Source organism: Dryobates pubescens, chromosome 10 (genome assembly GCF_014839835.1).
Source record: "Dryobates pubescens isolate bDryPub1 chromosome 10, bDryPub1.pri, whole genome shotgun sequence".
In the NCBI taxonomy this organism is placed as follows: Eukaryota; Metazoa; Chordata; class Aves; order Piciformes; family Picidae; genus Dryobates; species Dryobates pubescens.
The window spans coordinates 23,395,784-23,419,492 of NC_071621.1; the positions used below are offsets into that span (position 1 = coordinate 23,395,784).

At 41.3% G+C, this 23,709-nt stretch overlaps 1 protein-coding gene across 1 annotated transcript in view; it reads right to left on the reverse strand.

Moving 5' to 3' along the window:
* WASF3 (WASP family member 3) overlaps positions 1-23,709 on the reverse strand; it is an 81,514-nt gene that overhangs the window by 18,386 nt on the left and 39,419 nt on the right. The window contains exons 5-6 of the mRNA XM_054164706.1: positions 8,775-8,917; positions 287-421 (exon numbers count right to left, since the gene is read on the reverse strand). Of these exons, the coding sequence (XP_054020681.1) occupies positions 287-421; positions 8,775-8,907 (268 nt within the window). The 5' untranslated portion in view covers positions 8,908-8,917. The remainder of the gene's footprint in view (positions 1-286; positions 422-8,774; positions 8,918-23,709) is intronic.

Genomic DNA, 23,709 nt, shown 5'->3' on the forward strand with positions numbered 1-23,709 from the left:
CATTACACTCACAAACTAAGTTTTCCCTGTGAAAAAGGCATCTTAATGGCTCCATTACTACAGAGACTTCTTGAAGTAACACTAACTCAAAAATGAAGACAGTTACACAACGCTAGAATATTTTGTCTCGGTCTGCTAACATGGCTTTTCCCAGCTTGCCTCACTGTGAAAACAAGATGAAATATCAGTTCAGGATCACTTTGAAAAGACAGAGGTAGTTGTGTAATTAAATGCTGTGGTCTTGTCAACATCATTTCTGGCTCACTGCTTCCATGCAATTACCTACCCTCTTCTACTGTTGAATCCAGCTGGGTAACTTTGACAGCAAGGCGATCAATTCTGTCTTGAAGGGAATTTGCTCTGATGTAGAAGCTGTTGGCCTCATTAAACAATTCACCAAATATGTCTTCAGCATGTTTGCCTGTGTAGGAAAATAGACAGGGAAAACCCTTCACTAAAGACTTACAGAAGACAAATGGCTTCAATATCATGAAGCTGTAATAAAACACAGTAGCTGCAGGATTAGAACAATGGTTTGCCATTCAACAAAATTTTGGGCAAACAGGTCTGCACAAAAATCTCAAAATACACCATAAATGCTGCCTGAATTCTGTTCTCCTGGACATCCTGGTTAGTTGTCTACCTATAAAAAAAACTGGGAGACTTTCAAATTTTAATCCTTACGTAGCTGAACTACTGCCAAGTGACACATAAGCGATCACTGAAACCTGCCTCGGTGATGAAAATAAAAGCCCATGAAAGTTACTGCTGTCTGTAAAAGCTTCCAAAGTAAACTTTGAAATCTAAACTCTTGTGATTCATAGTCATTAAGATTTAATTATAAGCATAAGCACAAGCCAACATCAAAATGAAGGCAAAGTAAAACAGATAAAACCCAGGATCCTCATGCAAGTCATCCCGCCCACTTCTACAAATGCTCACTGTACACATGTTGCTGTCACTGGAAACTTTTGAGAGATGATTAATGGCAGCAGTGAGGCATTTACCCATGGCCAGTCTGGACGTGCTACAGCACAATATTTTCAGCCTCTCTTTCAAGCTGCTGTATTTTATCAGTCACTATGACAGTGGATAGTCCACCTTGGATCTCTGTCTGAGACCCTACCCTAGAAGAGATACAGCGGACACGGATGCTACATCCTCTTGGCACACAGATCCTCATGCATGCCCATTCCTTGCCTAGACCTCCCAACCTCCAAAATATTGGGCAAATTCATCCAGCTTGACTCCTCTTCTGCCCCAGTCTGGACTGGTTGAGCATTCCAGATCAAAATCTCCAAAATTAACGCTTCCACCCCAGAATTTTCCCTAGAATCTTCAGATTCTACCCTAATTCTTTGCTCCTACTCCCTCAGCTGATAGTACCACACCTACTTATCTCTGTCCCTCCTACCCAGATATCACTGCTTTGTTTAAAATCTCTACCTCCAATTCCTGCTGCCAGCACTCTTCTCAAGATAACCCCATTCCATCACTTCCATGTGTGAAAAGCAAAATTCTGCCTCCTGAATTTAACCATGCTTTTTGAGAAAAAGCAAATGTTAAAACCCTGTTTGTGAATAAAACTGATCCTGTCATGACCTGTATCACGAGGAGACTGAAGAGATTAAATGAAGGGGAGGGGAAAGCAAAGCTTTGCCTAATAGCTGGAGTAATACAGAGTATGTATTAAGTTCCAAATCAAAAGAAATTGTTGTCATTCTAAGTTGGGTCCTGCAACCAAATGTAATTTACAAGTACAGATGTAGGAGGATGTAGCAGGAGCAGGGAAGTCATTGTGCCCCTGTACTCTGCATTGGTTAGGCTGCACCTTGAGTACTGTGTCCAGTTCTGGGCCCCTCAGTTTAAGAAGGACATCGAGACATTTGAACGTGTCCAGAGAAGGGCAACAAGGCTGGGGAGAGGCCTTGAGCACAAGCCCTATGAGGAGAGGCAGAGGGAGCTGGGATTGTTCAGCCTGGAGAAGAGAAGGCTCAGGGGTGACCTCATTGCCCTCTACAACCACCTGAAAGATGGCTGTGGCCAGGAAGGGGTTGGTGTCTTCTCCCAGGCAACCAGCACCAGAACAAGGGGACACAGTCTCAAGCTGCGCCAGGGGAGGTTTAGACTCGAGGTGAGGAGGAAGTTCTTCACTGAGTGAGTTGTTCGTCATTGGAATGTGCTGCCCAGGGAGGTAGTGGAGTCACCGTCCCTGGAGGTGTTCAAGAGGAGATTGGACGTGGCACTTGGTGCCATGGTCTAGTCATGAGGTCTGTGGAGACAGGTTGGACTCGATGATCCTCGAGGTCTCTTCCAACCTTAGTGATACTGTGAAAACTTCAGTCGAGAGTCCATCCTGTGAACATCTGGAGACCATAATTCCAGGAAAAAACCAGCCACACTTAGGAATTCAACAGGATCTGACTCCTCCTTGGATCATTTACTTGAGGGGGTGAGTGGGGAAGAGAACACCACCACTAAAACAATATCTGAAAGCACTGTTTGTGAATTACAAATAATATTCTATTTATATAATTTGACTGCCTTGCTTTGAGTAGAAGACTTAAGCAGTAATAGATTTCTTCACCACATGTATGACTAGCCAATAGTTAACCCAAAAATGTTACGAAGTTTTGGTGTACCCAAACTCTGCTTTCATATGTATGTAAAAAGTGGACAGGCAAGGCATGCTGCCTACCTGCTCCACATTTTCTCCCCCTCCAAAACAGAAGTCACACAACCAGAGAAGAGTTGAGGGTGAAAATCATCTAGTCCAACTCACTGCTCAAAGCATGGTCAGATAGAGCAGGTTGCCCGGGACTGTGCTCAGTTACACTTTGAATACTTCCAAAGATGGAGGCTCCACAACTTCTCTAGGCAATCTGTGCCAGGGCTCTCAGATTCACCTTCACACTAAAGAGTGTTCTCTATGTGCTTCCCAGCAGACAGTTGAGATTCAATTATAATCTCCATTTGATTTAGTTGCTGCAAATGAAGAGGCTATTCCAAGCTATGGAACAAATACGCTTCTCAACTCTTACAGCTAAATAAAGCAGGTATTACCTTCTCCAGCCACTGGTATTCAGAGCTCAAAACATCAATACATTTTAATGGATGTTAGTTTATGTTAATATATTGAAATCAGCCTGCTGAGCAAAGATTGCTGCATTCTAGGATTAAACACATCACCTCTAATGAAGTCAAGCAGACAGGTGCTTGTCAGTTATCTTTCAGGAGCCGAAAAAGTCATAAAGTTGATTTGTGGGAACATACTTCTTTTAATATGGAAATCTATTTATTATTGTTGTTATTTTAAAGCACTTGCTACTCTAAACTAGTGAAAGACAGGCTATCGATCTCCTGTCAGTAAAAACAGTGAGATGGTAAAGCAATATTGGAACATGTTATTCGGATTAACATGATGCAGTAAGTTTTATAAGTTAAGGAATATGTCTCTTGTGTTTTCTATGCTAACATCTTTTTCACTGGACTTTTAAACAATACAGAAACAAGCAAAACACAAATATCTGAAGTTACAAGCATGTACTTTTCAACTTCAGAGCTGATTTTGGTACCCTAAGTCAGTTGCTTAAAAACAGGAGGTACTTCACAACATATGGGAAACCTAAAGATTTGTTAATAAAACCCCAACCAACCAACAACAACAACAACAACACACAGTTATGCAGTCTTTCCTTCTAAGGCTCCCTCCAACCACAGAAATAGTTGAGAGGAAATTTAGTCACAATGTTGCCTTACCAAATCACTGTAGGCAAGAGGCTTCATTGAACTCTGTTTACTACTGAGAGGGCTGGACTGTAAGACCTTTGGAGGTCCCTTCCAGCCCAGACCATTCTATGAAATGTTTGTTTACTACAGAGAGGGTTGGACTGTAAGACCTTTGGAGGCCTCTTCCAGCCTAGACCATTCTATGAAGTGTCTCTTTCCACTTCCCCAGGCCACCTTCGTGGAGCTGTGTATTTGATCACTCATAATCAAGTCTTACTGCTCACGATGCTCCAAGCACTGGAGACCAGTATTTCACAAATTGAAATTATCTCTCTACCCAAATCCTACAGTAATTACATAAAACATCACCTTGCCAGATCAGTTTAGAATGTCTCTAGCAGAGACCAGACACCACCTGAGTTAATTACAGTTTATTTCCACATACTGCATAAAAAGGTGAGCATTAACACATTGAACCTGTTGCCCCAGAGGTGTCTTCCACTGAGCAAAAGTGCTCAGTGTTGGAACAGAAAAGTAATTCAACAATGGTGCTGGCTTAACTGAACACCAGAAACCCAACAGTGTTTTATTACTTTTGGCTAGTTTCCTGTCACAGATTTGAGTCCAAAAGTACAGCTTCCCTATGCATTTCTTCTTCCCCATCACAAGCGCATGGGAAAACACATTAAAATTAATAGAAGTATTTACAGTACATTAAAAGGGTTACAATTTTTCACACCATAAGCATGCACTATCAAAGAGAAAAGGTAGAGCAATGTCATCACCTGGCATTCAGGTGTCCATTCTGCAAGACACTGGAAGAAAGATGACACTAGAGCTGGCTGCCCCCAGGGGAGCCAGTGCTGCACTAATGCCCTCCTCACAGTCCTAGGTAAGGACTGAAATGTCCTGCAGAACCAGCTGGTGTTTTGTAAACTGGAATTCACCCATGCCATGACCATTTTATCACAACATGGAGTAGAAGAGAGCGACTCAGCCCACCCATTTGTAACCAGACTAATTTGCATTAGAAACATAGTTGCCCTCTGGCCTGGTTTTGGTTTGTTTTGATGGGGGGAGCGGGGAATGGTGCGGGGTTTTGTTTGATTTTGTTTTGTTTGGTTGGTTGGTTTGGTTTTGCTTTGGTTTGGAGTCTTGGGGTTGGGTTTTTTGTTTGTTTCAAAAAGGCAAAAGTGGTAGTCTATTACTGACCAAGTCCTGATTTTTATCTGTTTCCCCATACCTCCAGATACCTAATTCCCAAAAATTAGGGAATTCCCCAACTCAATTTGATTTAGCAGTGATAAAGAGGTCACACAAAGCTACATGCACCATGCTCAGGCCTGCAAGCAAAGTAGTGAAACTGACAAACTACTGGCAAATCTACTCAAGAAAATACTAGGACACAAGCAGATGGGCATTGCTCTTTGCAAGCAAGAAAAAGTCTTCTGGGTTCCCACAGATCACATTTCCCCCATTTCATGTTTGGTATCACTTGTATATTGGTCAAAGAAATAGCTCTGCAGCCATATACAGACAGTTTGTATCCATGTAGGAATACTGTCAGGCTGAGATGCTATCTGAATGAGTGGAGAAGCCAAACATATAAAGATCGAAAAGCAATTGAATACCCACAGAAAGCATTGGCAATGCAACTTGAAATGTTAAATGTGCTGACTGAAAGTTAATTAAGAGAATCTCAATACAGGTTTTAATATTTAGTCTTCAAAAACAATCTGATGAAATTTATTTTTTTCTTCCTCATATACACACACATGCAAAACTCAGTAAGAAAAGCGTGGTACAACAAATCCTGTTGCAGAGAGCAGCTTTTTTTCTTTTCCCCACCAGCAGCCATCAGACCAAACTCCACTGCCAAAAGTAAGGGAGTATTTGTAGAAGCTTTCTTCAAAGCTGTTTCTCCATGAATAAGTTTTTTAGGTAAAGCATCACTGTAGGGGTGCAAATGTTCCCAACCCTCCCCATAACAGACTCTCTGCTCCCAAGTGGATTTGAATGCCCAAGTCAAGTTTTTGCCTTATATATATGTGAGCAGTTTCATACAGAAAGTTTCTTGCTCTGCCTGAGCTCCAAGCCAGCTGGCTGCAAACAAATCCAAATCTGAAAACATAATAGAAAAAGAGCTCCACTGAGAGCACATTCCCCTTGGACAGAAACCTGATCATGTCTCCTGAAAAGCACAGAGGCAGAAGCAAGTCAAATTTGTATGCAACAGATCTGCCAGTATTTTAGATTCACAAACTCACAGTGCAACATTACAAACCAGTCTGCCTGCAAGACAGACTTGTACTTGCTTTCTCCATCCTTCAAGCTGTGGCAACACCAACAAGCTCTGATGCTGTCAGCAGGACATACTACATCAGCTCCAGCACAGAATTTTTCTATGATCATTTTCTTTCTCCCAGTTGGCTTGAAACACAGTCAAAACACACACTGTCTACAGAAAAAAAGCTTCTGAAAACATGACAGATTTTAGACGATGGAGGAGCCTGGTGGTAGGCTTCACTCATTAAATGCCATGTATTCATCTGTTGAAACAAAGGACACATCATTTATTTGCATACATTTCTAACTTGACACTAATGAAGTATTTCAGGGCTGCCTACAGACTTCTGATGACCCGAGAAATCTGTTAAGGGAAAATTGCAGGATATAGCAGCCAGTTCCACAGCAATAATTATAAGAGGCCCTGAATACAAAACGTAACAAAAAGATTAGACCCAAGACCAAATCTGGAGAAATGAAAGCCAGGCGTTGCCAGCAAGTCAGACAAGTGAAAAGCGTATTGCCCATGCTTTGGCAGATGTTGTACAATACCAAAACGAGGCCTTATCAGACACCCTTGAATGCATTTAGGACATTAGGCATTCTTTTCAATTTTTCCAAAACTTAAGGACATCAACACTGAGCAACTGCCTGATCAAACTGCAAATGAAACTCAATGACAATACAAGCAGAAATGAACCATAAATAACATTAGGAACTAACTTGGCAGCTGCTGTGCAAGAAAGATCAAAGAATGACTTGGAAGCCTCACTCAAAATATCAACTCAATGTTTAGCAGCAATTAAAATTTTATGAATTCTTGGGGAACTAATGATGAAACAGAAGAAGTCTGTTTTGATTATGATCTGAATTTCTCAACACTCCACATTAAAAACATCCCAACATAGTCTGACACAGCCAAAGCAAAAATAACAATGACAAGAAACACAAACCAGTTTCTATCAAAAAAGAGTATGAAGAGATAAGAACACTCCAACCTGGAGAAGTTATCACCAGGACAAATAAAATCACTGACAATTAAAGAAATACTGGAGAGTAAATCAATTTTCATCATTTTTCTTAATTCAGGAACCAGAAGGTATCAAAAAGAAGAAACAAATCAGTTTCTGTTGTGGGACATTCTCCTGCAGGTCACTGGGCAAGGAAGAAGTGTAATTCAACCGTCTAAGCGATTCTAGGTATGATAGGTTTAGAAATGCTCCTTACATAGGATGATTCAGACAGACCTCCATCTCAGAAAATCCCCAAATCACTGACTGTTAGAAAGTGGAACATACCAAGTTTCTTCTACTCCTGCCCTGAGCATAGGGTATCTCCTGTCAAACTGAACCCTGACCTTACTGGGACACAAACTCCACACAGATTTTCTTGCTTCAAACAATCCCCATTTACAAAGTGAAGAAACTGATGAAACCGACATTTCTTTTCTAGGACCAGAGTTATCAGCACAAATCACAGCTGCTGATTGTTAAACATTCTCTGAAGAAATCTCTTCCCTCATTCATTAAGAGGTATTCTTCTTGCAAGCAACCCAGGCACTTTTCTAGAACTGCTGTTTGTGGTGGCAATGGACAGGTGTACTGTGTGGGCTACTCTGTACACAGCTGACACTAGCTTGCCTCAACAGTGATTTATGATTCATTTCATTCAAACTAATTGATCACATATGTATATATACATAAAAGAAAAGTTTTTTAAAGTATTATCACATTAAGACAAACTGAAGTTTCAGTCAGATGTGTCATTTGATGCCTTGAGGCAGAAGAGTTTGCTGGCTTCATCTTGTACAAGTCAAAGCCAAGGATAATTCAAGTGCTAGTCTTGGTTCTTGCACCAGTTTTTCCTCATCTTAGAAAAATAAGGGCAACAAAGCTGGTGAGGGGTTTGGAGCACAAGCCCCATGAGGAGAGGCTGAGGGAGCTGGGGTTGCTTAGCCTGGAGAAGAGGAGGCTCAGGGCCATGATTCTATGATTCTATGACCTTATTGCTCTCTACAACCACCTGAAGGGAGGCTGTAGACAGGCGGGGGCTGGTCTCTTCTCCCAGGCAACCAGCACCAGAACAAGAGGACACAGTCTCAAGCTGCACCAGGGGAGGTTTAGGTTGGATGTTAGGAAGAAGGTCGTCATAGAGAGAGTGATTGGCCATTGGAATGGGCTGCCCGAGGAGGTGGTGGAGTCACCATCACTAGAGGTGTTTAGGAGGAGACTTGATGGGGTGCTTGGTGCCATGGTTTAGTTGATTAGATGGTGTTGGATGATGGGTAGGACACAATGATCTTGAAGGTCTCTTCCAACCTGGTCTGGTCTATTCTATTCTAAATTCCTGGGTTTTTATGTTATAGCTTTTCCGTTGTTTGTTTTTGGAGTGTGTTGAGATTTTGAGTTTGGTTTTGGGTTTGATTTTTTTTTTGTGTGGGTCTTGTCTTTTTTGGGGTTTCTTGGTTTGGTGTTTCTTTGTGGGGGTGTTCTTTGTGGGGGTTTTGTTTGGTTTTGATTTTGTGGGGGGTTGTTGGGATTTTTTTGTCAGTGGGGTTTTTCTTCTTTTCGTTTTCACCCCTGTGAATATTTGACAAGCTCTTCTTGTATAAACTTCAGCATAAAACAACAAAGCAGCAACATATTATTACACATAAGAGACAATATCCTGCATTGTAATTTGTCTTTTTAAAGCAAGTGTTTCACTTACTCACTTTTCCATCAGGAATCAAATACTTGCAGGAAACTACAGATACTTACTTAAGCTGCTTAGCTGGCGTATGATAGCAGCAAGGGTACTATTTGTTACACATTCCAGCTCACTGGTAATTCCCTCTGGCAGAGCTCCTCGGCAGAGATGCCGTGGTTCAATATTCCTTTTCACCAAAGGCATGGCTCACAACCTGGAAAGCACAGAAAAATATGCATTATCTTTACAAAGACAAGACGAAGAGCTATGAAACTGCATAGCACACATGCATTTTTTTTCCTACAAAATATACCTCACATTTCTTCTTTTAAAGCACTTGCTTCGGAGAGGGTATGACTCCTACTGAGACCCTGGAGGTGTGCACTCAAATCAGAAGATAAGAAGAGCACTGCAGATAAGCTCAGGGAATACAGCCCGTGTAGGTAACGTAACACTTTTTGCCTTGGATTCGGTATCAGTCACTGTATGCACAGGCTTGTACTACAGACCAGAATCACTGGACTTCAGCAGCACACATTTGCATCTATAAAAAACTGGCAGTCCCCACAGGAGTGGCAGAAAAAAAAGAAAACAAAATCACTGTCTGGAACAAGCTGGCTTGCTGCCTTGGCAAGCGAGCTGCTGACGCACTGTCCGCACACTACAGCCCTCTGACTGCCTCAGATACTGATCTGCCCTTGCTCTGACAGCTCTCAGTCAAAATCATAAACTCATCTGACAGACAAGAGCAAGGGCCTCACGGAAATAGGCTGGGTGAGAATAGGGAAGAAGCTGCAACATGAGGGGGGGGAAAAATGGTTTTCCACAGGTGGTGCTGAATGACAACCTGAGTGAAGTAAGAACACCTATTGAAGAGATTTTGGGAACGTGCCTGAGGAGGGAAGACAGTGTGATAGGTTGAGGCAGACCCCCTCCCCACCACGGGCAAAAATAACGACTCAGATTGCAAAAGTGATGGAAAGTTTAAATGGAAAGCGGTGAGTGTTCACAGAGAGGCAGAAGCGCAAAAAGAGATCCCAAAAGCACAACCATCCCCACCTGAGGATACACCCAAGATCCCCAGGGCTCCTTCTTCCCACCCCCCCTCCAGCTCCACTGCTAGGGTAGTCTCAGCTGGCCAGACCTGAGACTGCCCATCCCCCCAGGCTGGGGCCTAGCCAGGCCCAAGGCTGGGAGACATCTCTCCCAAGTTACCAGCTGATGGAGGAGGAAGAAAGAGAAAGTGCCAGACCCCACGACGAGATCTTATAGTGGTGCAGGGAATTATGGGATGAAATACCTGGGTTCCTCTGTCCACCCCTCTCGGCTGGACTTTTGGGCACAGGAAGTACCCCTCGTATGAACACAGCAGAGGGCACCCAGCCCGAACTGCGACAGAAAGTTACCCAAGAAGAAAAAAAGGTTGTCAGAACTGAGTTTTTTTGAGAATAAATACAAAAAGACAGCTCTAAGTGCCACATAAGGGCACAATGGCACAGAAAACACTGTCCTGCAGAGGGGCATCCTTGTTCTCAGAGCTGCTAAGTCCCCCAAAACGGGGGGGTGGGGAGGGGAGGAGGGAAAGGGGGCAGATAAAATAAAAACTCTTAATCAGTTTTCTTCAGAATTGCACCAACACAATTGTGAGCCAATTTGATTTGCTTTTTACAACACTACCAATTCAATGTTTCTGCATTAATTATGACTAATACCCTGTCTAAAGACCTCGTGGCACCACAATTTTCTGGAACGAGAAGTCACAGTGTTATCAAGGACATAAGCTTATTTGGGAAAGACTTAGCTGAAATTTTCTTCTTCATTGCACTAAAGCAATTAAAGTAACCTTTCAGTTTCTGTAATTAAAATCACATTAGTAAATTAAAAAGACCTTTTTGCTCTTTAAATGTTGCATAGTAATTTTTTTTAATGGCTTTCCTCCCTCCTCCCCTCCCAGAGGTTTAAAATCTTTTCTTCTCAAGAATGTTTGCACAAAATTAACAACTTAAGTAATTAGCACAAAGCAAAGTACTTAACTGCACAATTATTTCTTAACAGATCAAGAAGAAACAGGCTCATGGCTTGTAAGCGGTAGTCTTGAATTATATTTTGTGTATTTCTTAGCATGAGACAATTTATTTCAATATGTCAGAATTTAAGGCCAGGTGAGTTTGTTAAATTTTAAACAACACATCGTAGGTGAGGGAAGAGCATCATAGGTGAGGGAGTGGAGTCCCTCAGGGATCAGTCCTGGGACCAGTCTTGTTTAACATCTTTGTTGGCGACACAGTGGCACTGAGTGCACCCTCAGCAGGTCTGCTGATGACAGCAAGCTGTGTGGTGCAGCAGACACACTGGAGGGAAGGGATGGCATCCAGAGGGACCTTGACAGGCTAGAGAGGTGGGCACAAGCCAGCCTCATGAGGTTCAACAAGACCAAGTGCAAGGTCCTGCATATGGGTCAGAGCAATCCCAAGCACCAATATAACCTGGGCAGTGACTGGCTTGAGAGCAGCCCTGAAGAAAAGGACTTGCGGGTGCTGGTGGATGAGAAGCTCATGGGTTAGTTGTTTAGGTGGTGTTGGATTGGTTGATGGGTTGGACGCGATGATCTTGAAGGTCTCTTCCAACCTGGTTTATTCTATGTATTCTATGAGCCACTAGTGTGCACTTGCAGCCCAGAAAGCCAATTACATCCCAGGCTGCATCAAGAGAAGTGTGGCCATCAAGTCGAGAGAGTGGTGATTCTCCCCCTCTACACCACTCTCATGAGATCCCACATGGAGTAGTGTATTCAGTTCTGAAGCCCTATTACAAGGAGGATATGGACATGCTAGAACATGTCCAAAGAAGGGTCATGAGGATGATCAGAGGGCTGGAGCACCTCTACTATGGAGATAGACTGAGAGGGTTGGGACTATTCAGTCTGGAGAGGAGAAGGCTCCAAGACAACCTTATTGGGGTCTTCCAGTATCTTAAGGGGGCCTATAAGGAAACTGGTGAGGGACTTTTTAGAATGTTAGGTAGCAATAAAACCAGGGGGAATGGAGCAAAACTGTAAGTGGGTAGATTCAGATTGGATGTCAGGAAGAAGTTCTGCACCATGAGGGTGGTGAGTCACTGGAACAGGTTGCCCAGGGAGGTTTTAAGGCCAGGCTGGATGTGGCTCTGAGCAACCTGATCTAGTGTGAGGTGTCCCTGCCCATGGCAGGGGGTTTGGAACTGGATGACCCTTGGGGTCCCTTCCAACCTTGACAATTCTGTGATTTTATAGTAGACAAAAAAGCTTCTTGTTTCTGTTATATGTGCAGTCAGTTTTGTGAACTTGACCAAAACCAGGTGAAAACCAGAAATTCATAATTACTGAAGAGCAGCAACTGGCAACACCACTCTGCAAACAGGCTAGTGCATGCAACTGTGAAACAAAAGTAATTATGAGAAATTGTTTCATTGTGCAACAAAATGTTCATTAACATAATTAGTAAGAAGTAAATTATCAGAAGACCAGCAAAATAAAGCCTGGTTTCCCATGGCTTTCTGTCTAGCATTGCCAGAGCTGGGCCCCTTTTTCTCCTTTGCTATTTACCTGACCTTTTTCCCCACTACCTTAGACAAGGCACTGGGGCCAGTTGGAAGCTGGCTGCACACTGCCCAACTAATTGCCTGCTGCCTCTTGAAACATATACCACACTGAGTATCATCAAAATGCCTTTCACCAGGAGCACTAATAAAGTCCCCTCTCCACATCATGTTTTTCCTCACCTACAAAAGCTAATTTGAGGAAAACATACAACTGCAGTTTGTGTTTTTCATTTTCTCATCAACTCTTTCTGAAATGGTCTAACACATTCGAGAGCCAGCAGAGAGACTGACTCAAGACATCCTGTTTCTTACAAAGCAGTCTAAAGCACACAGCAGTGATGGAGTGGGGAAGGAAGCAACTTTCATTTTTGAATGCATTATTTAAATTATAATGTATCCACTGGGTTTCAGCGTGAAGTTTAATTCCAGGAGGCAAACTGAACACTGATTACTAAATATATGCAACAGATTAGGCAACGCATAGGCTGCTCCTGATCAGAGAGAGAGAGGAAAAAACCAAACCAAAAAACCCCCAAACAAAAAACCCACCCAAAAAAACCACAACCCCACACCAACAAAACCAAAACCAACACACCCAACCAACACCAGCACCTGCAATTGCAATCAGAAGTTTCATCTCATTTAAAACTTTCACATGAAACTTTTGCTGTAGCTGAACAAGTAAATAACTAAACCATTAGTGAGTAAAAAAGCTCTTATTACTGTGTGTCCTTGTCACTAAGGCACTAGCACTCTTTGCCAAACACAACTCAGATTAATTTACTCTCTAACAAATTTCATGAGAAGTGAGACTGTTTTTTTTTTCCCAAAATATACATAACAGGAGGTTAAACAAGAAAGAGAGCTGGCTGATGCTGTTGCTGAACCTCTCTCCACCATCTTTGAAAAGTCACAGAGATGAGAGGTGCCTGATGACTGGAAGAAAGCAAATGCCACTCCAGTCTTCAAAAAAAGGCAAGAAAGAGGACCCAGACAACTACAGACCAGTCAGCCTCACCTCCATCCCTGCAAAGATGATGGAGCAGCTCATCCTGGAGGTCATCTCTAACCACATGGAAGACAGGAAGGTCATCAGGAGTAGCCAACATGGATTTACCAAGGGGAGATCCTGTCTGACTAATCTGATAGCCTTCTATGAAATTATGACCAAATGAGTATATGAGGAAAGAGCAGTGGATGTCACATATCTTGACTTAAGCAAACCCTTTGATACTGTCTCACATAACATCCTCACAGAGAGGCTCAGGAAATGTGGCATAGAAGGCTGGTCTGTGAGGTGGATTGAAAACTGGCTCAACAAAAAAGTTCAGAGTGTGGTCAGCAGTGGCACAGAGTCAACTTGGAGGCCTGTGGCCGGTGGTGTTCCCCAGGGATCCGTACTGGGTCCAGTTTTGTTCAATATCTTTATCAACGACCTGGATGAGGAAATTGAGAGTACCCTCAGCAAGTTTGCTGACGATACACAACTGGGGGGGTTGGCTAACACCCTGTCAGTCTGTGCAGCCACCCGGTGAAATCTGGACAGGCTGGAGAGCTGGGTGCAGGCAAACCTCATGAAGTTCAATAAGGGTAAGTGCAGGGTCCTGCATCTAGGGAGGAATAACAACAGGAACCAGTGTAGGTTAGGGGCTGCCCTGCTGCAAAGCAGCTCCAGGGAGAAAGACCTTGGAGTGCCGGTGGACAGCAAGTTCTCCATGGAACAACAATGTGCCCTTATTGCCAAGAGAGCAAATAGTATCCTAGGATGCATCAAGAAGGGTGTGTCCAGCAAGTCTAGGGAAGTTCCTCTCCCCATCTACTCTGCCCTGGTGAGACCACACCTGGAATAATGTCAAGTTTGGGGCTCCCCAGTTCAAGAAAGACAGAAACCTGCTGGAGAGAATCCAATGGAGAGCCACGGGGATGATTAGGGGACTTGAGCATATCCCCTGTGAAGAGAGACTGAGATCTCTGGGGCTATTTAGTCTTGAGAAGACTGAGAGGGGATCTCATCAATGTGTATAAATATCTAAGGGGTGAGTGTCAAGTGGAAGGGGAGCAAGCTCTTTTCAGTGGTGCACAGTAATAAGACAAGAAACAACAGGTTCCAACTGGAACATAGAAGATTTCACCTCAACCGGATGCATTTCACCCACCTGGATGTGTTCCTGTGAGGACTACCTTAAGTGATCCTGCTTTGGCAGGGGGGTTGGACCCTATGATCTCTTGAGGTCCCTTCTAAGCTCTAATATACTGTGATATTGTGAATTACAAGGGCTTCCTCAGGCTCATCCAGGCTGAGGGGTATGTTACACACACATTCATCTTCCACCTGTTTCAAGTCACACTTCAGCCCCAATTTATTACTAGATAAGATATTCATTGTGATATTCTGTCAGTGTATTAAACACATTGGCATTTGGTAAATCACACTGTTTTAAAACACAGAAGTAATTTCTCTTCCCTTCCATCTCTAATTAAGTGGAAGACATATGGCATAGTACTATTATTATTATTATCAAGAACTGCATCAGTTCAGAAGACTGGGACTAATCTACTTCATCATCTTCTGATCCATTTTAACCCCAACTAAGTATGCAACACAGCCATAGACTTACAACCAGGATAAATAGGTCCAGCTCTATTTCATATGCAGAGCTACCTATGTCCAACACAACTGTTTTTAAACCATCAGCTGCATCTGCCACAAGAGATGAAGGATCCAGAAAGATGCTATACTGCATGTATATAACTAGCTGCACTAGAAATCTGAGATGTTAGCATCAGACCAGAAAAAAAGAAACAAGAGCTGAAGGGGATAGAAGGAAAGTTGAGGGTGAGGTGTCACTTAACATCTCACTAAATTCATGCGTGCCTCACTGGACATGCATCGGACACAACATCTGGCTAGACTGAGCTGTGACTGGAGCACAGACAGACACTGCTCTCCAAACCCTACAGGCATCAGCAACGGCACAGCTGACCTAACTCCATTTCCACACACATTCTGAAAGAACAGGACATTAGAAGCTTGAATAAGCTTAGATTGGCCCCTTAAAAAAATTCACATTAGGTATGCTGATTCCTCAGCACTCTCACCTCCTTTTTCCTTCCTTCCCTCATTGGGTCCCCTAACAACTTGCATAATTGCCTTTTGTTTGAAAATTAGAAGGCAGCTATCTCGGTAGCTATTGCTGTAGTGGCAAGCAGGGTACAGAGAGATAGGCAAAGTGGTTTTGCTTTTCTTTTCATGCTCCCCCTACAGTTGTGGGACTAGTGCTCCAGGTCAGCTCAGACCACCTTCCTTTGGACAGCAGCTGTTAAACTGCATGTAAGGAGTTTGACATTGCCCTGGCAAGTCAGTTATTTATTTATTTATTTAAAAGCATGCAGAAAGCAGATGTAGAGTAACAAACATGAAAGAGGACAAACCGTGTACAGTCTTTCCAAACAACAGCAGAGCATGGCTATTGTAAGAGACAAGCTGGGCTTTCAAGTATTTGGGCAACTGGCAAAAACTCAAAGCACCATCTCTTCCCCAAGCTTGCCTTTTGCTCTTTTACATCCCAAAAAGGCACCGTAATTTACACTAACAATATTCAATGCAGCCACATACAAGTTCTTTGTATATTCATTAATGCCATGGAAATGAATGCAAATTCATGATATATCCTCTCTACTTGTCAATGTTTCCTTATTACATTTTCACTAAAGGCATCGTTCAGTCCCTTTTTTAAACTCTTAAGAGGTTTCTTCCTATATCCTCTAGTAAAATAGCACAAAGCTGAACAGTTTTACCATGAAAAAGAGCTTTCCATACATTCATCCTAAATTCTCCCTGAATATGTTATTTTCAGGGAGCATCAGAGCTTTTCATTGATGAATCCTGCAGACTTCTATAAAAAGAAACTACTAGAATGCTCCTTCTGTGGAGAATTAAAACAAGAGAGAGTTTGAATATGCAGCTTGTCAGTATGTAACAGATGGGACCCCATTCAAAATTAAACATGTAAATTTGTATGACTACATATATATGAGCTCAGTGTCCACGTCTCTCAACAGCTCAGCAGAAGCCCAGGGAGTAGCTGAATCAGAAAAAAGAATGACATGGCAAGCTCTAATACCTCATGTGTAAGCTCTGCTATGAACACATCTACATCTAGGTGTCTGAAACTAGAACCAAATTTCACCTCACTGAAACCAGAGAAATATTGTTGGCTTCCTCACTTCTAGCCCTGTAATTCACTATCTCCTAATCACATAGTCTCTATCTACACCTAGGGCATTTCAATGCTTCAATGCTGCAGACAGTTAAATTTCCCCATGCCTAATGTCCTAACACTTAATTCAACACAGAATGTTCAACATTGAATTCCATCTCTGAATGGCACCCAATTTGGTAACGTTGCCCAGCTTCCTATTAAACTCTGTAGCTCTAGAGGGTCTGCTATCATTCTACCTTCTTACTAAATAGGGAACAAAAACAGAAATCAAGAAGATGAAAGACCTGAAAACACTAGATTTGGAAATGTTCTCCATCCCCATTTTTTTCCACAAAGTCACTACTATCACAGATCTCCTTGTCCTCCAAAGGCCCCTAATCCTTCACTACACAAAGAAAGGGCTTTATGTATAGTAGACACTGCTTGTCTCTTACCTCAAGGGAAGGAAAGGATAGACATGCCTTTAATGCACATCCTCGTTGTCCTGAAGTACTGGGAACCTAAATTTTGTGAATCTTCCCTACTTATCTGTGAATGTTGTTGGCCAATAGCATCCTGGCCTGTATCAGGAACAGTGTGGCCAGCAGGAGCAGGGAGGTCATTCTGCTCCTGTACTCAGCACTGGTTAGGCCACACCTTGAGTACTGTGTCCAGTTCTGGGCCCCTCAGTTTAGGAAAGATGTTGACTTGCTGAACATGTCCAGAGAAGGGCAACAAAGCTGGGGAGGGGTTTGGAGCACAAGCCCTGTGAGGAGAGACTGAGGGAGCTGGGGTGGTTTAGCCTGGAGAGGAGGAGGCTCAGAGGAGACCTTATTGCTGTCTACAGCTACCTGAAGGGAGGCTGCAGCCAGGTGGGGGTTGGTCTCTTCTCCTGGGTGGCCAGCATCAGAACAAGAGGACACAGTCTCAGGCTGCACCAGGGGAGGTTTAGGCTGGATGTTAGGAAGAAGTTCTTCATAGAATAAGTGATTGACCATTGGAATGGGCTGCCCAGGGAGATGGTGGAAACACCATCACTGGAGGTGTTTAGGAAGAGACTGCATGGGGTGCTTGGTGCCATGGTTTAGTTGATTAGATAGTGTTGGATGATAGGTTGGACCCTGATCTCAAAGGTCTTTTCCAACCTGGTTATTCTATTCTATTCTATTCTAATGACAAGTTAAAAACAAACAAACTGGGATGAGAATATAGTCAAGAAATCATTGGTTTAAGTTCATGATTTGTCTAATGATTCTGAATGATTCTAATGACTCATGATTCTGAACTTCTTGAAGTTCAGAGGTTCATTTTTTTAAGTTTGCATTTTTTGAAACTGGCTTCATTCTAACCAGAGTTTGAATCAACATTTTGGACACTGCAAAAGAATAGAAAATATTTAGCCATCATAACACTGCAGCAATGCCCCAGAATTATTTGATATTTATCAAAAAGCATCAAAACAAGACTAGTTTTGTATATCATCTTCTAGTTGTATCTAGTTCTGTCAAGTATGCAAGTCCCCTCTCAGCCACGTTATTATGCAACAAATATAAAACAAAATAAAGTTTCAGTAAGGATCACAATTGCACTAAGTACTTCACTTCCATTAGAGCTATCCCAATCCCAAGGGACAGTGTCACCTTAGTTAAGATAATTTTTCTTCATGTTTCCCTTGCTTTTTATGCAACTCTTTTGACTTTGATTCTGAGTTTCCCGAAGCAAGGGCAGACTTTTGTTAGACGTATGCACAAAGTCTATCATTAAAAACCAAGAGCCATTTTTTCTTAGCCCCAGCAAACCACATCTTTCAACAGTAATACAGGTAAAGAAAATGTCCACCTCAAAAGAATAGCTAAAATTTAATATTAAAGGAAATTGTATCAACATCATTTCCACAGATCTTCTTCCCAATTGCCAGATCTACATGAAAGGCATGACAGTCAAGGCTGGAAAGAAAACAGATTTCATTCCTCTTCACATTAGACCACTACTTCTGATCTTCCTCCCACACCATACTAAGTATTAGTGATGATCAAATGAGCAGAGAAATCCCTGAAGCAATTTTGCTTCTTTAATAGAGACCTTTAATGTCTGTTGCAATGAGCTATTTCTGAAGCTTCACCAACTCGCAGCGTTATTTTCTTTTCTTTATTTGGCTTTTTTGCCTTTTTCTTTTTTTTTTGGTCTGTGCTGAGCTCTTCAGGGCAGATTTTATGGTCCAGTGACATTATGAAGGAAATCAAGACATTAAGCAATGACAAGAGAAAGGACAACAGGGGAGATGATGATGCTTGGTTTTGTTTACTTACAACCTAAATTTATTTTAGGGATCTATGTTTCCTCCACATCTTCAAAAAAACCCTTTAAAGAGTCAAATGAAAATTGAGTCAGCAGCTAACAGGGTGGCCCTGCAGCACAAAAAGTTTAGTGAAACATCAAAAGGTGAACACATTGAGAAATTTCCTTTAATTAAAAAAAAAAGAACAATAATTACACAAAAGTAAATGGCACAGGACTGAGCATTTACCATTACCTTAAATTTAGTTCTCATAATTTCACACTAACATTAATTCTAAGCAAGCATGCACAAGATGACATTCACTAATGCAGAAGGGAGGGGGGAAGTCCTGAGAATGATTTAACCTGAAATTTTCTTTCCATGTAAGTATAGACTTTAATACAGAAATGTTTTTTAAATGCTATAAACAACTCTGAAGACAAGTGAGGAATCTGCCTGATTTTCCCTAAAACTTGCTGGAGGAACAAAGGTAAAACCCAAATATCTACAACCCCACCTTTGCATTTCCTGTTGACTATGGTTCAAGAGGATACTTATGTATCTGCCACAGTGTCATAGTGTCCAAGGCCTCATCAACTTCCACTTAAGTACTGGTGTCTACAGTACATTGCCTAATAAGAGTGTCTCAATGAACAAGACTGAGAGACTGCTTTAAAGACATTGCTTTCATTTTTTCCTTCCCAATGGAAATCAAATATTCCAAAACTACAATCCCAGCACATTTATTTTCTCTAAATAAATAAATTTCATAATCTTAGAATTATGAAGTGCAGAGAGATAACAAGGCTTCATCATCTGCTCCAAATTAAGGGGTTAGGCATAGATACACCATCCAATTAAATGTCTTCACCATTATTAAAGGAAGAAATAAAGATACTTTTTGCCCTCTGCTAGTGAATTAAGTACACAATCCATAGCCCAAATAATGTTACTGCATTATTTTATCTCCATTTCTAGATATACCACTATAGTTCTTTTCAGGCTCTACTAAGCCATGTCTAAGGGATAGAGAATATATCTATGGAATATAACTTTTTTCCCTGTATTAAGTTTTCTCATCATCCAAATGAATAGATTTTGCAATTTACTTTCACAGCATTTTGTCACACTGCTCAATATGCAAACAACTTTGCCAGTAAATGAGTTGATGTTACCAACATATCTATTTTAGAAGGGGTTTGCTTACTTTAAATCTAATATAGGTTCACAGACTGCACAACAGAATAGCTTGCTGTATTGAATTCAATCACCCTGCCAGCACTGGATCCACCCATCCTTTTCTACTCATCCTGTTTCAGAATACAGATGATCCAGGACACCTTCATGCATGACTGGAGGCTCTTGTTTCTAGATCATAAGCCCACCTTTGTCTAACCAATTTTGTTCATTAAGCCAAAACACTAACCATGCTTTCTCTCAAGAGAAATAAGGCTAAAGGGTAATAAAGACATCCAACTGATTAAACAAGAAGACACCCACATGTGGGATATTATTGCTATAAAAAACATCAAGGTAAAAAAAAAATTTACAAGAAGAGTGTGGACTGAAAATCTTTGCAAAAATGCATACAGAAGCTTTTACCCAAAGAAGTAGATTTAAACCTGGTTTAACAGAACAGTATTACCTGACACTGTGCTTAAGGGTAATGGCTGATTTGTGCCCATGTGGGTCCAAGCACAGACTGACAACCATTAATTTAATTGTTGAAAATAAATCACATTTTCTCTTCTGTCTTCTTTCCATATCCATGTGGACAACAAAGCCACAAACTCAGTGACAACAACTCACATTGTTGCTTTCCACTGAATGAACAGTGACCAGTTTAACCAAAGTGCTGACATGCTAATCTTGTTCTTAGTGTGATGGCTGCTCATCCTGCTCATAGGCCCTTCCAGATGGCTCAGTGTGAAAGGGATGGCGAGATAGGGAAGAAGGAATATTCCATACTGTTTTGAACATCTGTTCCACTGCAGCTATACATTAAAAAAACAACAGAAACCTTACTGCCACTATCAATTTTACTATTTCAACCTAATACTACTAGACTAACACCAAATATAATATGATGTGTTGTGTGTATACATAAGAAAAACGTCTTTGCAAATCAAGTAAGAGCATTTGTTTAGTTTTTGCTCTCATAAGAATGGACTTGTTCAAAAAAAGGAAGTAGTTACATTGCACTGAAAACACATTTTTCTTTCATGTGACCTTTCTTGAAATCTGTATTATACTCCCAGAATTTATTATCATCCTTTATCCTATTCAAGCAAACAGAACTAAATCACCATTTGTTTCCCTTTAGTTTTGTTTGTCTTTGCTGAAAAGACAGAAGCTATTGAGCTTGTTTAAATTCTATTCAAAGAGTTTTGCACAGCAACTCCAAAATATTTCCCTTGTGCATATACAGAAATAGTGGCAGCATTTTTGTTTATAAGCAAAGTTGAAAGAAAGAAATGGAAAGAGAAAGATCTTACTACAGTACACAGCCTACCTCTTAAATAACATTTACTCTTTAAAATACCATTTCTTGAAAAGAAGCAGCCAGTCAGAACAAGAAGGAACTCAGCACAGAGTTAAGAAAAAGAAGGAAGCAGCACTTTGTCCTACAGCAAAAAAGAAAAGACTTAGATTGATCATCCTCTGCTTTTGTATCATCTTGACAAGTACTAACCATACAGCAGCTGAATGATTCAGCTCTTTCTACTTTGACTAACCAACAATTACTTGAATGAAAATTTAAAAGTACTAAACTGTTGACTAGAAATCTGACATCCTGTAAAATACAATACTGTTTAAGCACTTAAATGGTAACATTCAGTGAGAAATATGAACTGGGTAAGGTCAAAAGGAGAAAAATCAAAGCAACAGAGCTAGTTACAATGCCAAGCTAATTAGGTCAGAAACAGCCCTCCCCTAGCAGGTCAAAATGCTTCCAGATGTCATCAGGCTCAGATCTCACCAGATTTGAGCACAGAGTTGGTTACACAGATAGACAGTTCTCATTCTACATAGCCAAACCTCAGATATCAACCCTGACATCAACAAAATGTCTACAGGCCAACCAGAAGTGTTCCCATGATACAGTCAAGATTAATCTGTCATTAAGGTAGCCCATGGTTCAAACATTTTGCTGTGTAGTTCTAACACTAGTGATTCCCACCTATCTAGTGCCTCTTAATTTTTCTGGCATAGTAATGGTACTGGGCAATAAAACAACAAAGTGACAAAAATAAAAGAACTGCTATTTAATAAGTAGTATTACTTGACCAACAATCAACTGATGATCTCAAAGGTCTTTTCCAACCTGGTTAATTCTATTCTATTCTATTCTAACCACACCAGGGCATTACCCACTGAAAGGAAGTTTCTTGATCACCACCCGACTATTCCAGGACCATTTTGGACTACAGTCCAAAAACACATCAGTAGAAACACAAACTCCTCCTTCATGCAACAATTAATATAGGAGTGCACAGAGCTCCTTTTCATTTCCCAATTTACTATAAAAACCTACTAAGAGACTCTTTTAAGTGCATTCCTTTCAATATGGTCTCACGAATGATGGCCTTATGCAACTTGCAAGTGTGTGCTTTAAATCAGCTTTGGATATCCAACATAAATTCTTCTAATACCTTAGTGTGACTTATGGAAATTCCTATCTACATTACAGAAAGAGAATAATTCTGTAACACAGAATCATTACCATATGAGATTGCAATGCTGCTTTAGAAAATTTTAATACTCTGTTACAAGTTGTTCCAGTAGCAAAGTCTGCAAGTACAAACAAGCCTTTTCTTAACATTTAGACACATGATGCATAAATACAAATAGCTCCTGCAGACCATTTAGAGCACATTTGTCCCAGCCTTCCTCCTTCACAAACAAGCACTATCAGAAGCAAATGTCTTGGTTGTTTAAAGAAAATGTTAAGTTCCAGCTAGGTCTTGCTGACTTACATTGATCCCATCTAACAGAGCCTTAGTGGATTTAAAGTGCTCAAAATAACTGTCTGGGTCACAGCCCATGTGACAATGGCCACCCACCCAGCAAGGCCTCAGGAGCCAGCCTGCACTGAGAAAATGCTGTTCAGATCCTCAAATGACCTCAAGCTAAACTAGAAGCAAATTCAGTAATTTGTTTTTTCAAAACTCAAATTAACCCTACATTGGAGGGAAAAGTACAAAAGGAACGAAGTATCCACTTCATGCCAAACAATACCCATTTTATGCAATACACAGTGTTTCTTATTTCCCTTACTTAATGTTTACCATTAAAATCCTTTGGGAACAACATTATTAAAGAAAATAAAATAAATTGTTCTTCAACTCTTTTTCCCCACAGCAGTTATCAAAAATGTCACAGGGAAGTGTTACATTCTCTTACAGTTCAGTTAAATCAAATTCTAAGATGTCACAGGGAAGTGTGAAGTTTTCTTATAGTTCTTTTCCATACTAAAAATCTCCAAAAAATAATGCACAATGCACACCTATATAGAGACAGATATAGACACAGTTATTACAAATGTAACATGACTATGGAAGAAAGCAATTAGAATAGAATAGAACAGAACAGAATAGAATAGAGCAGAGCAGGTTGGAAGAGACCTTAGTGATCATTGCCTTCAACCTATCTTCCAACACCACCTAATCAACTAAACCATGGCACCAAGCACCCCATCAAGTCTCCTCCTCAACACCTCCAATGACGGTGATTACACCATCTCCCCAGGCAGCCCATTCCAATGGCAAAACACTCTGTGTAGAACTTCCTCCTAACATCCAGCCTAAACCTCCCCTGGTGCAGCTTGAGACTGTGTCTTCTTGTTCTGGTGCTGGTTGCCTGGGAGAAGAGACCAACCCCCACCTGTCTACAACCTCCCTTAAGGTAGTTGTAGAGAGCAATAAGGTCTCCCCTGAGTCTCCTCTT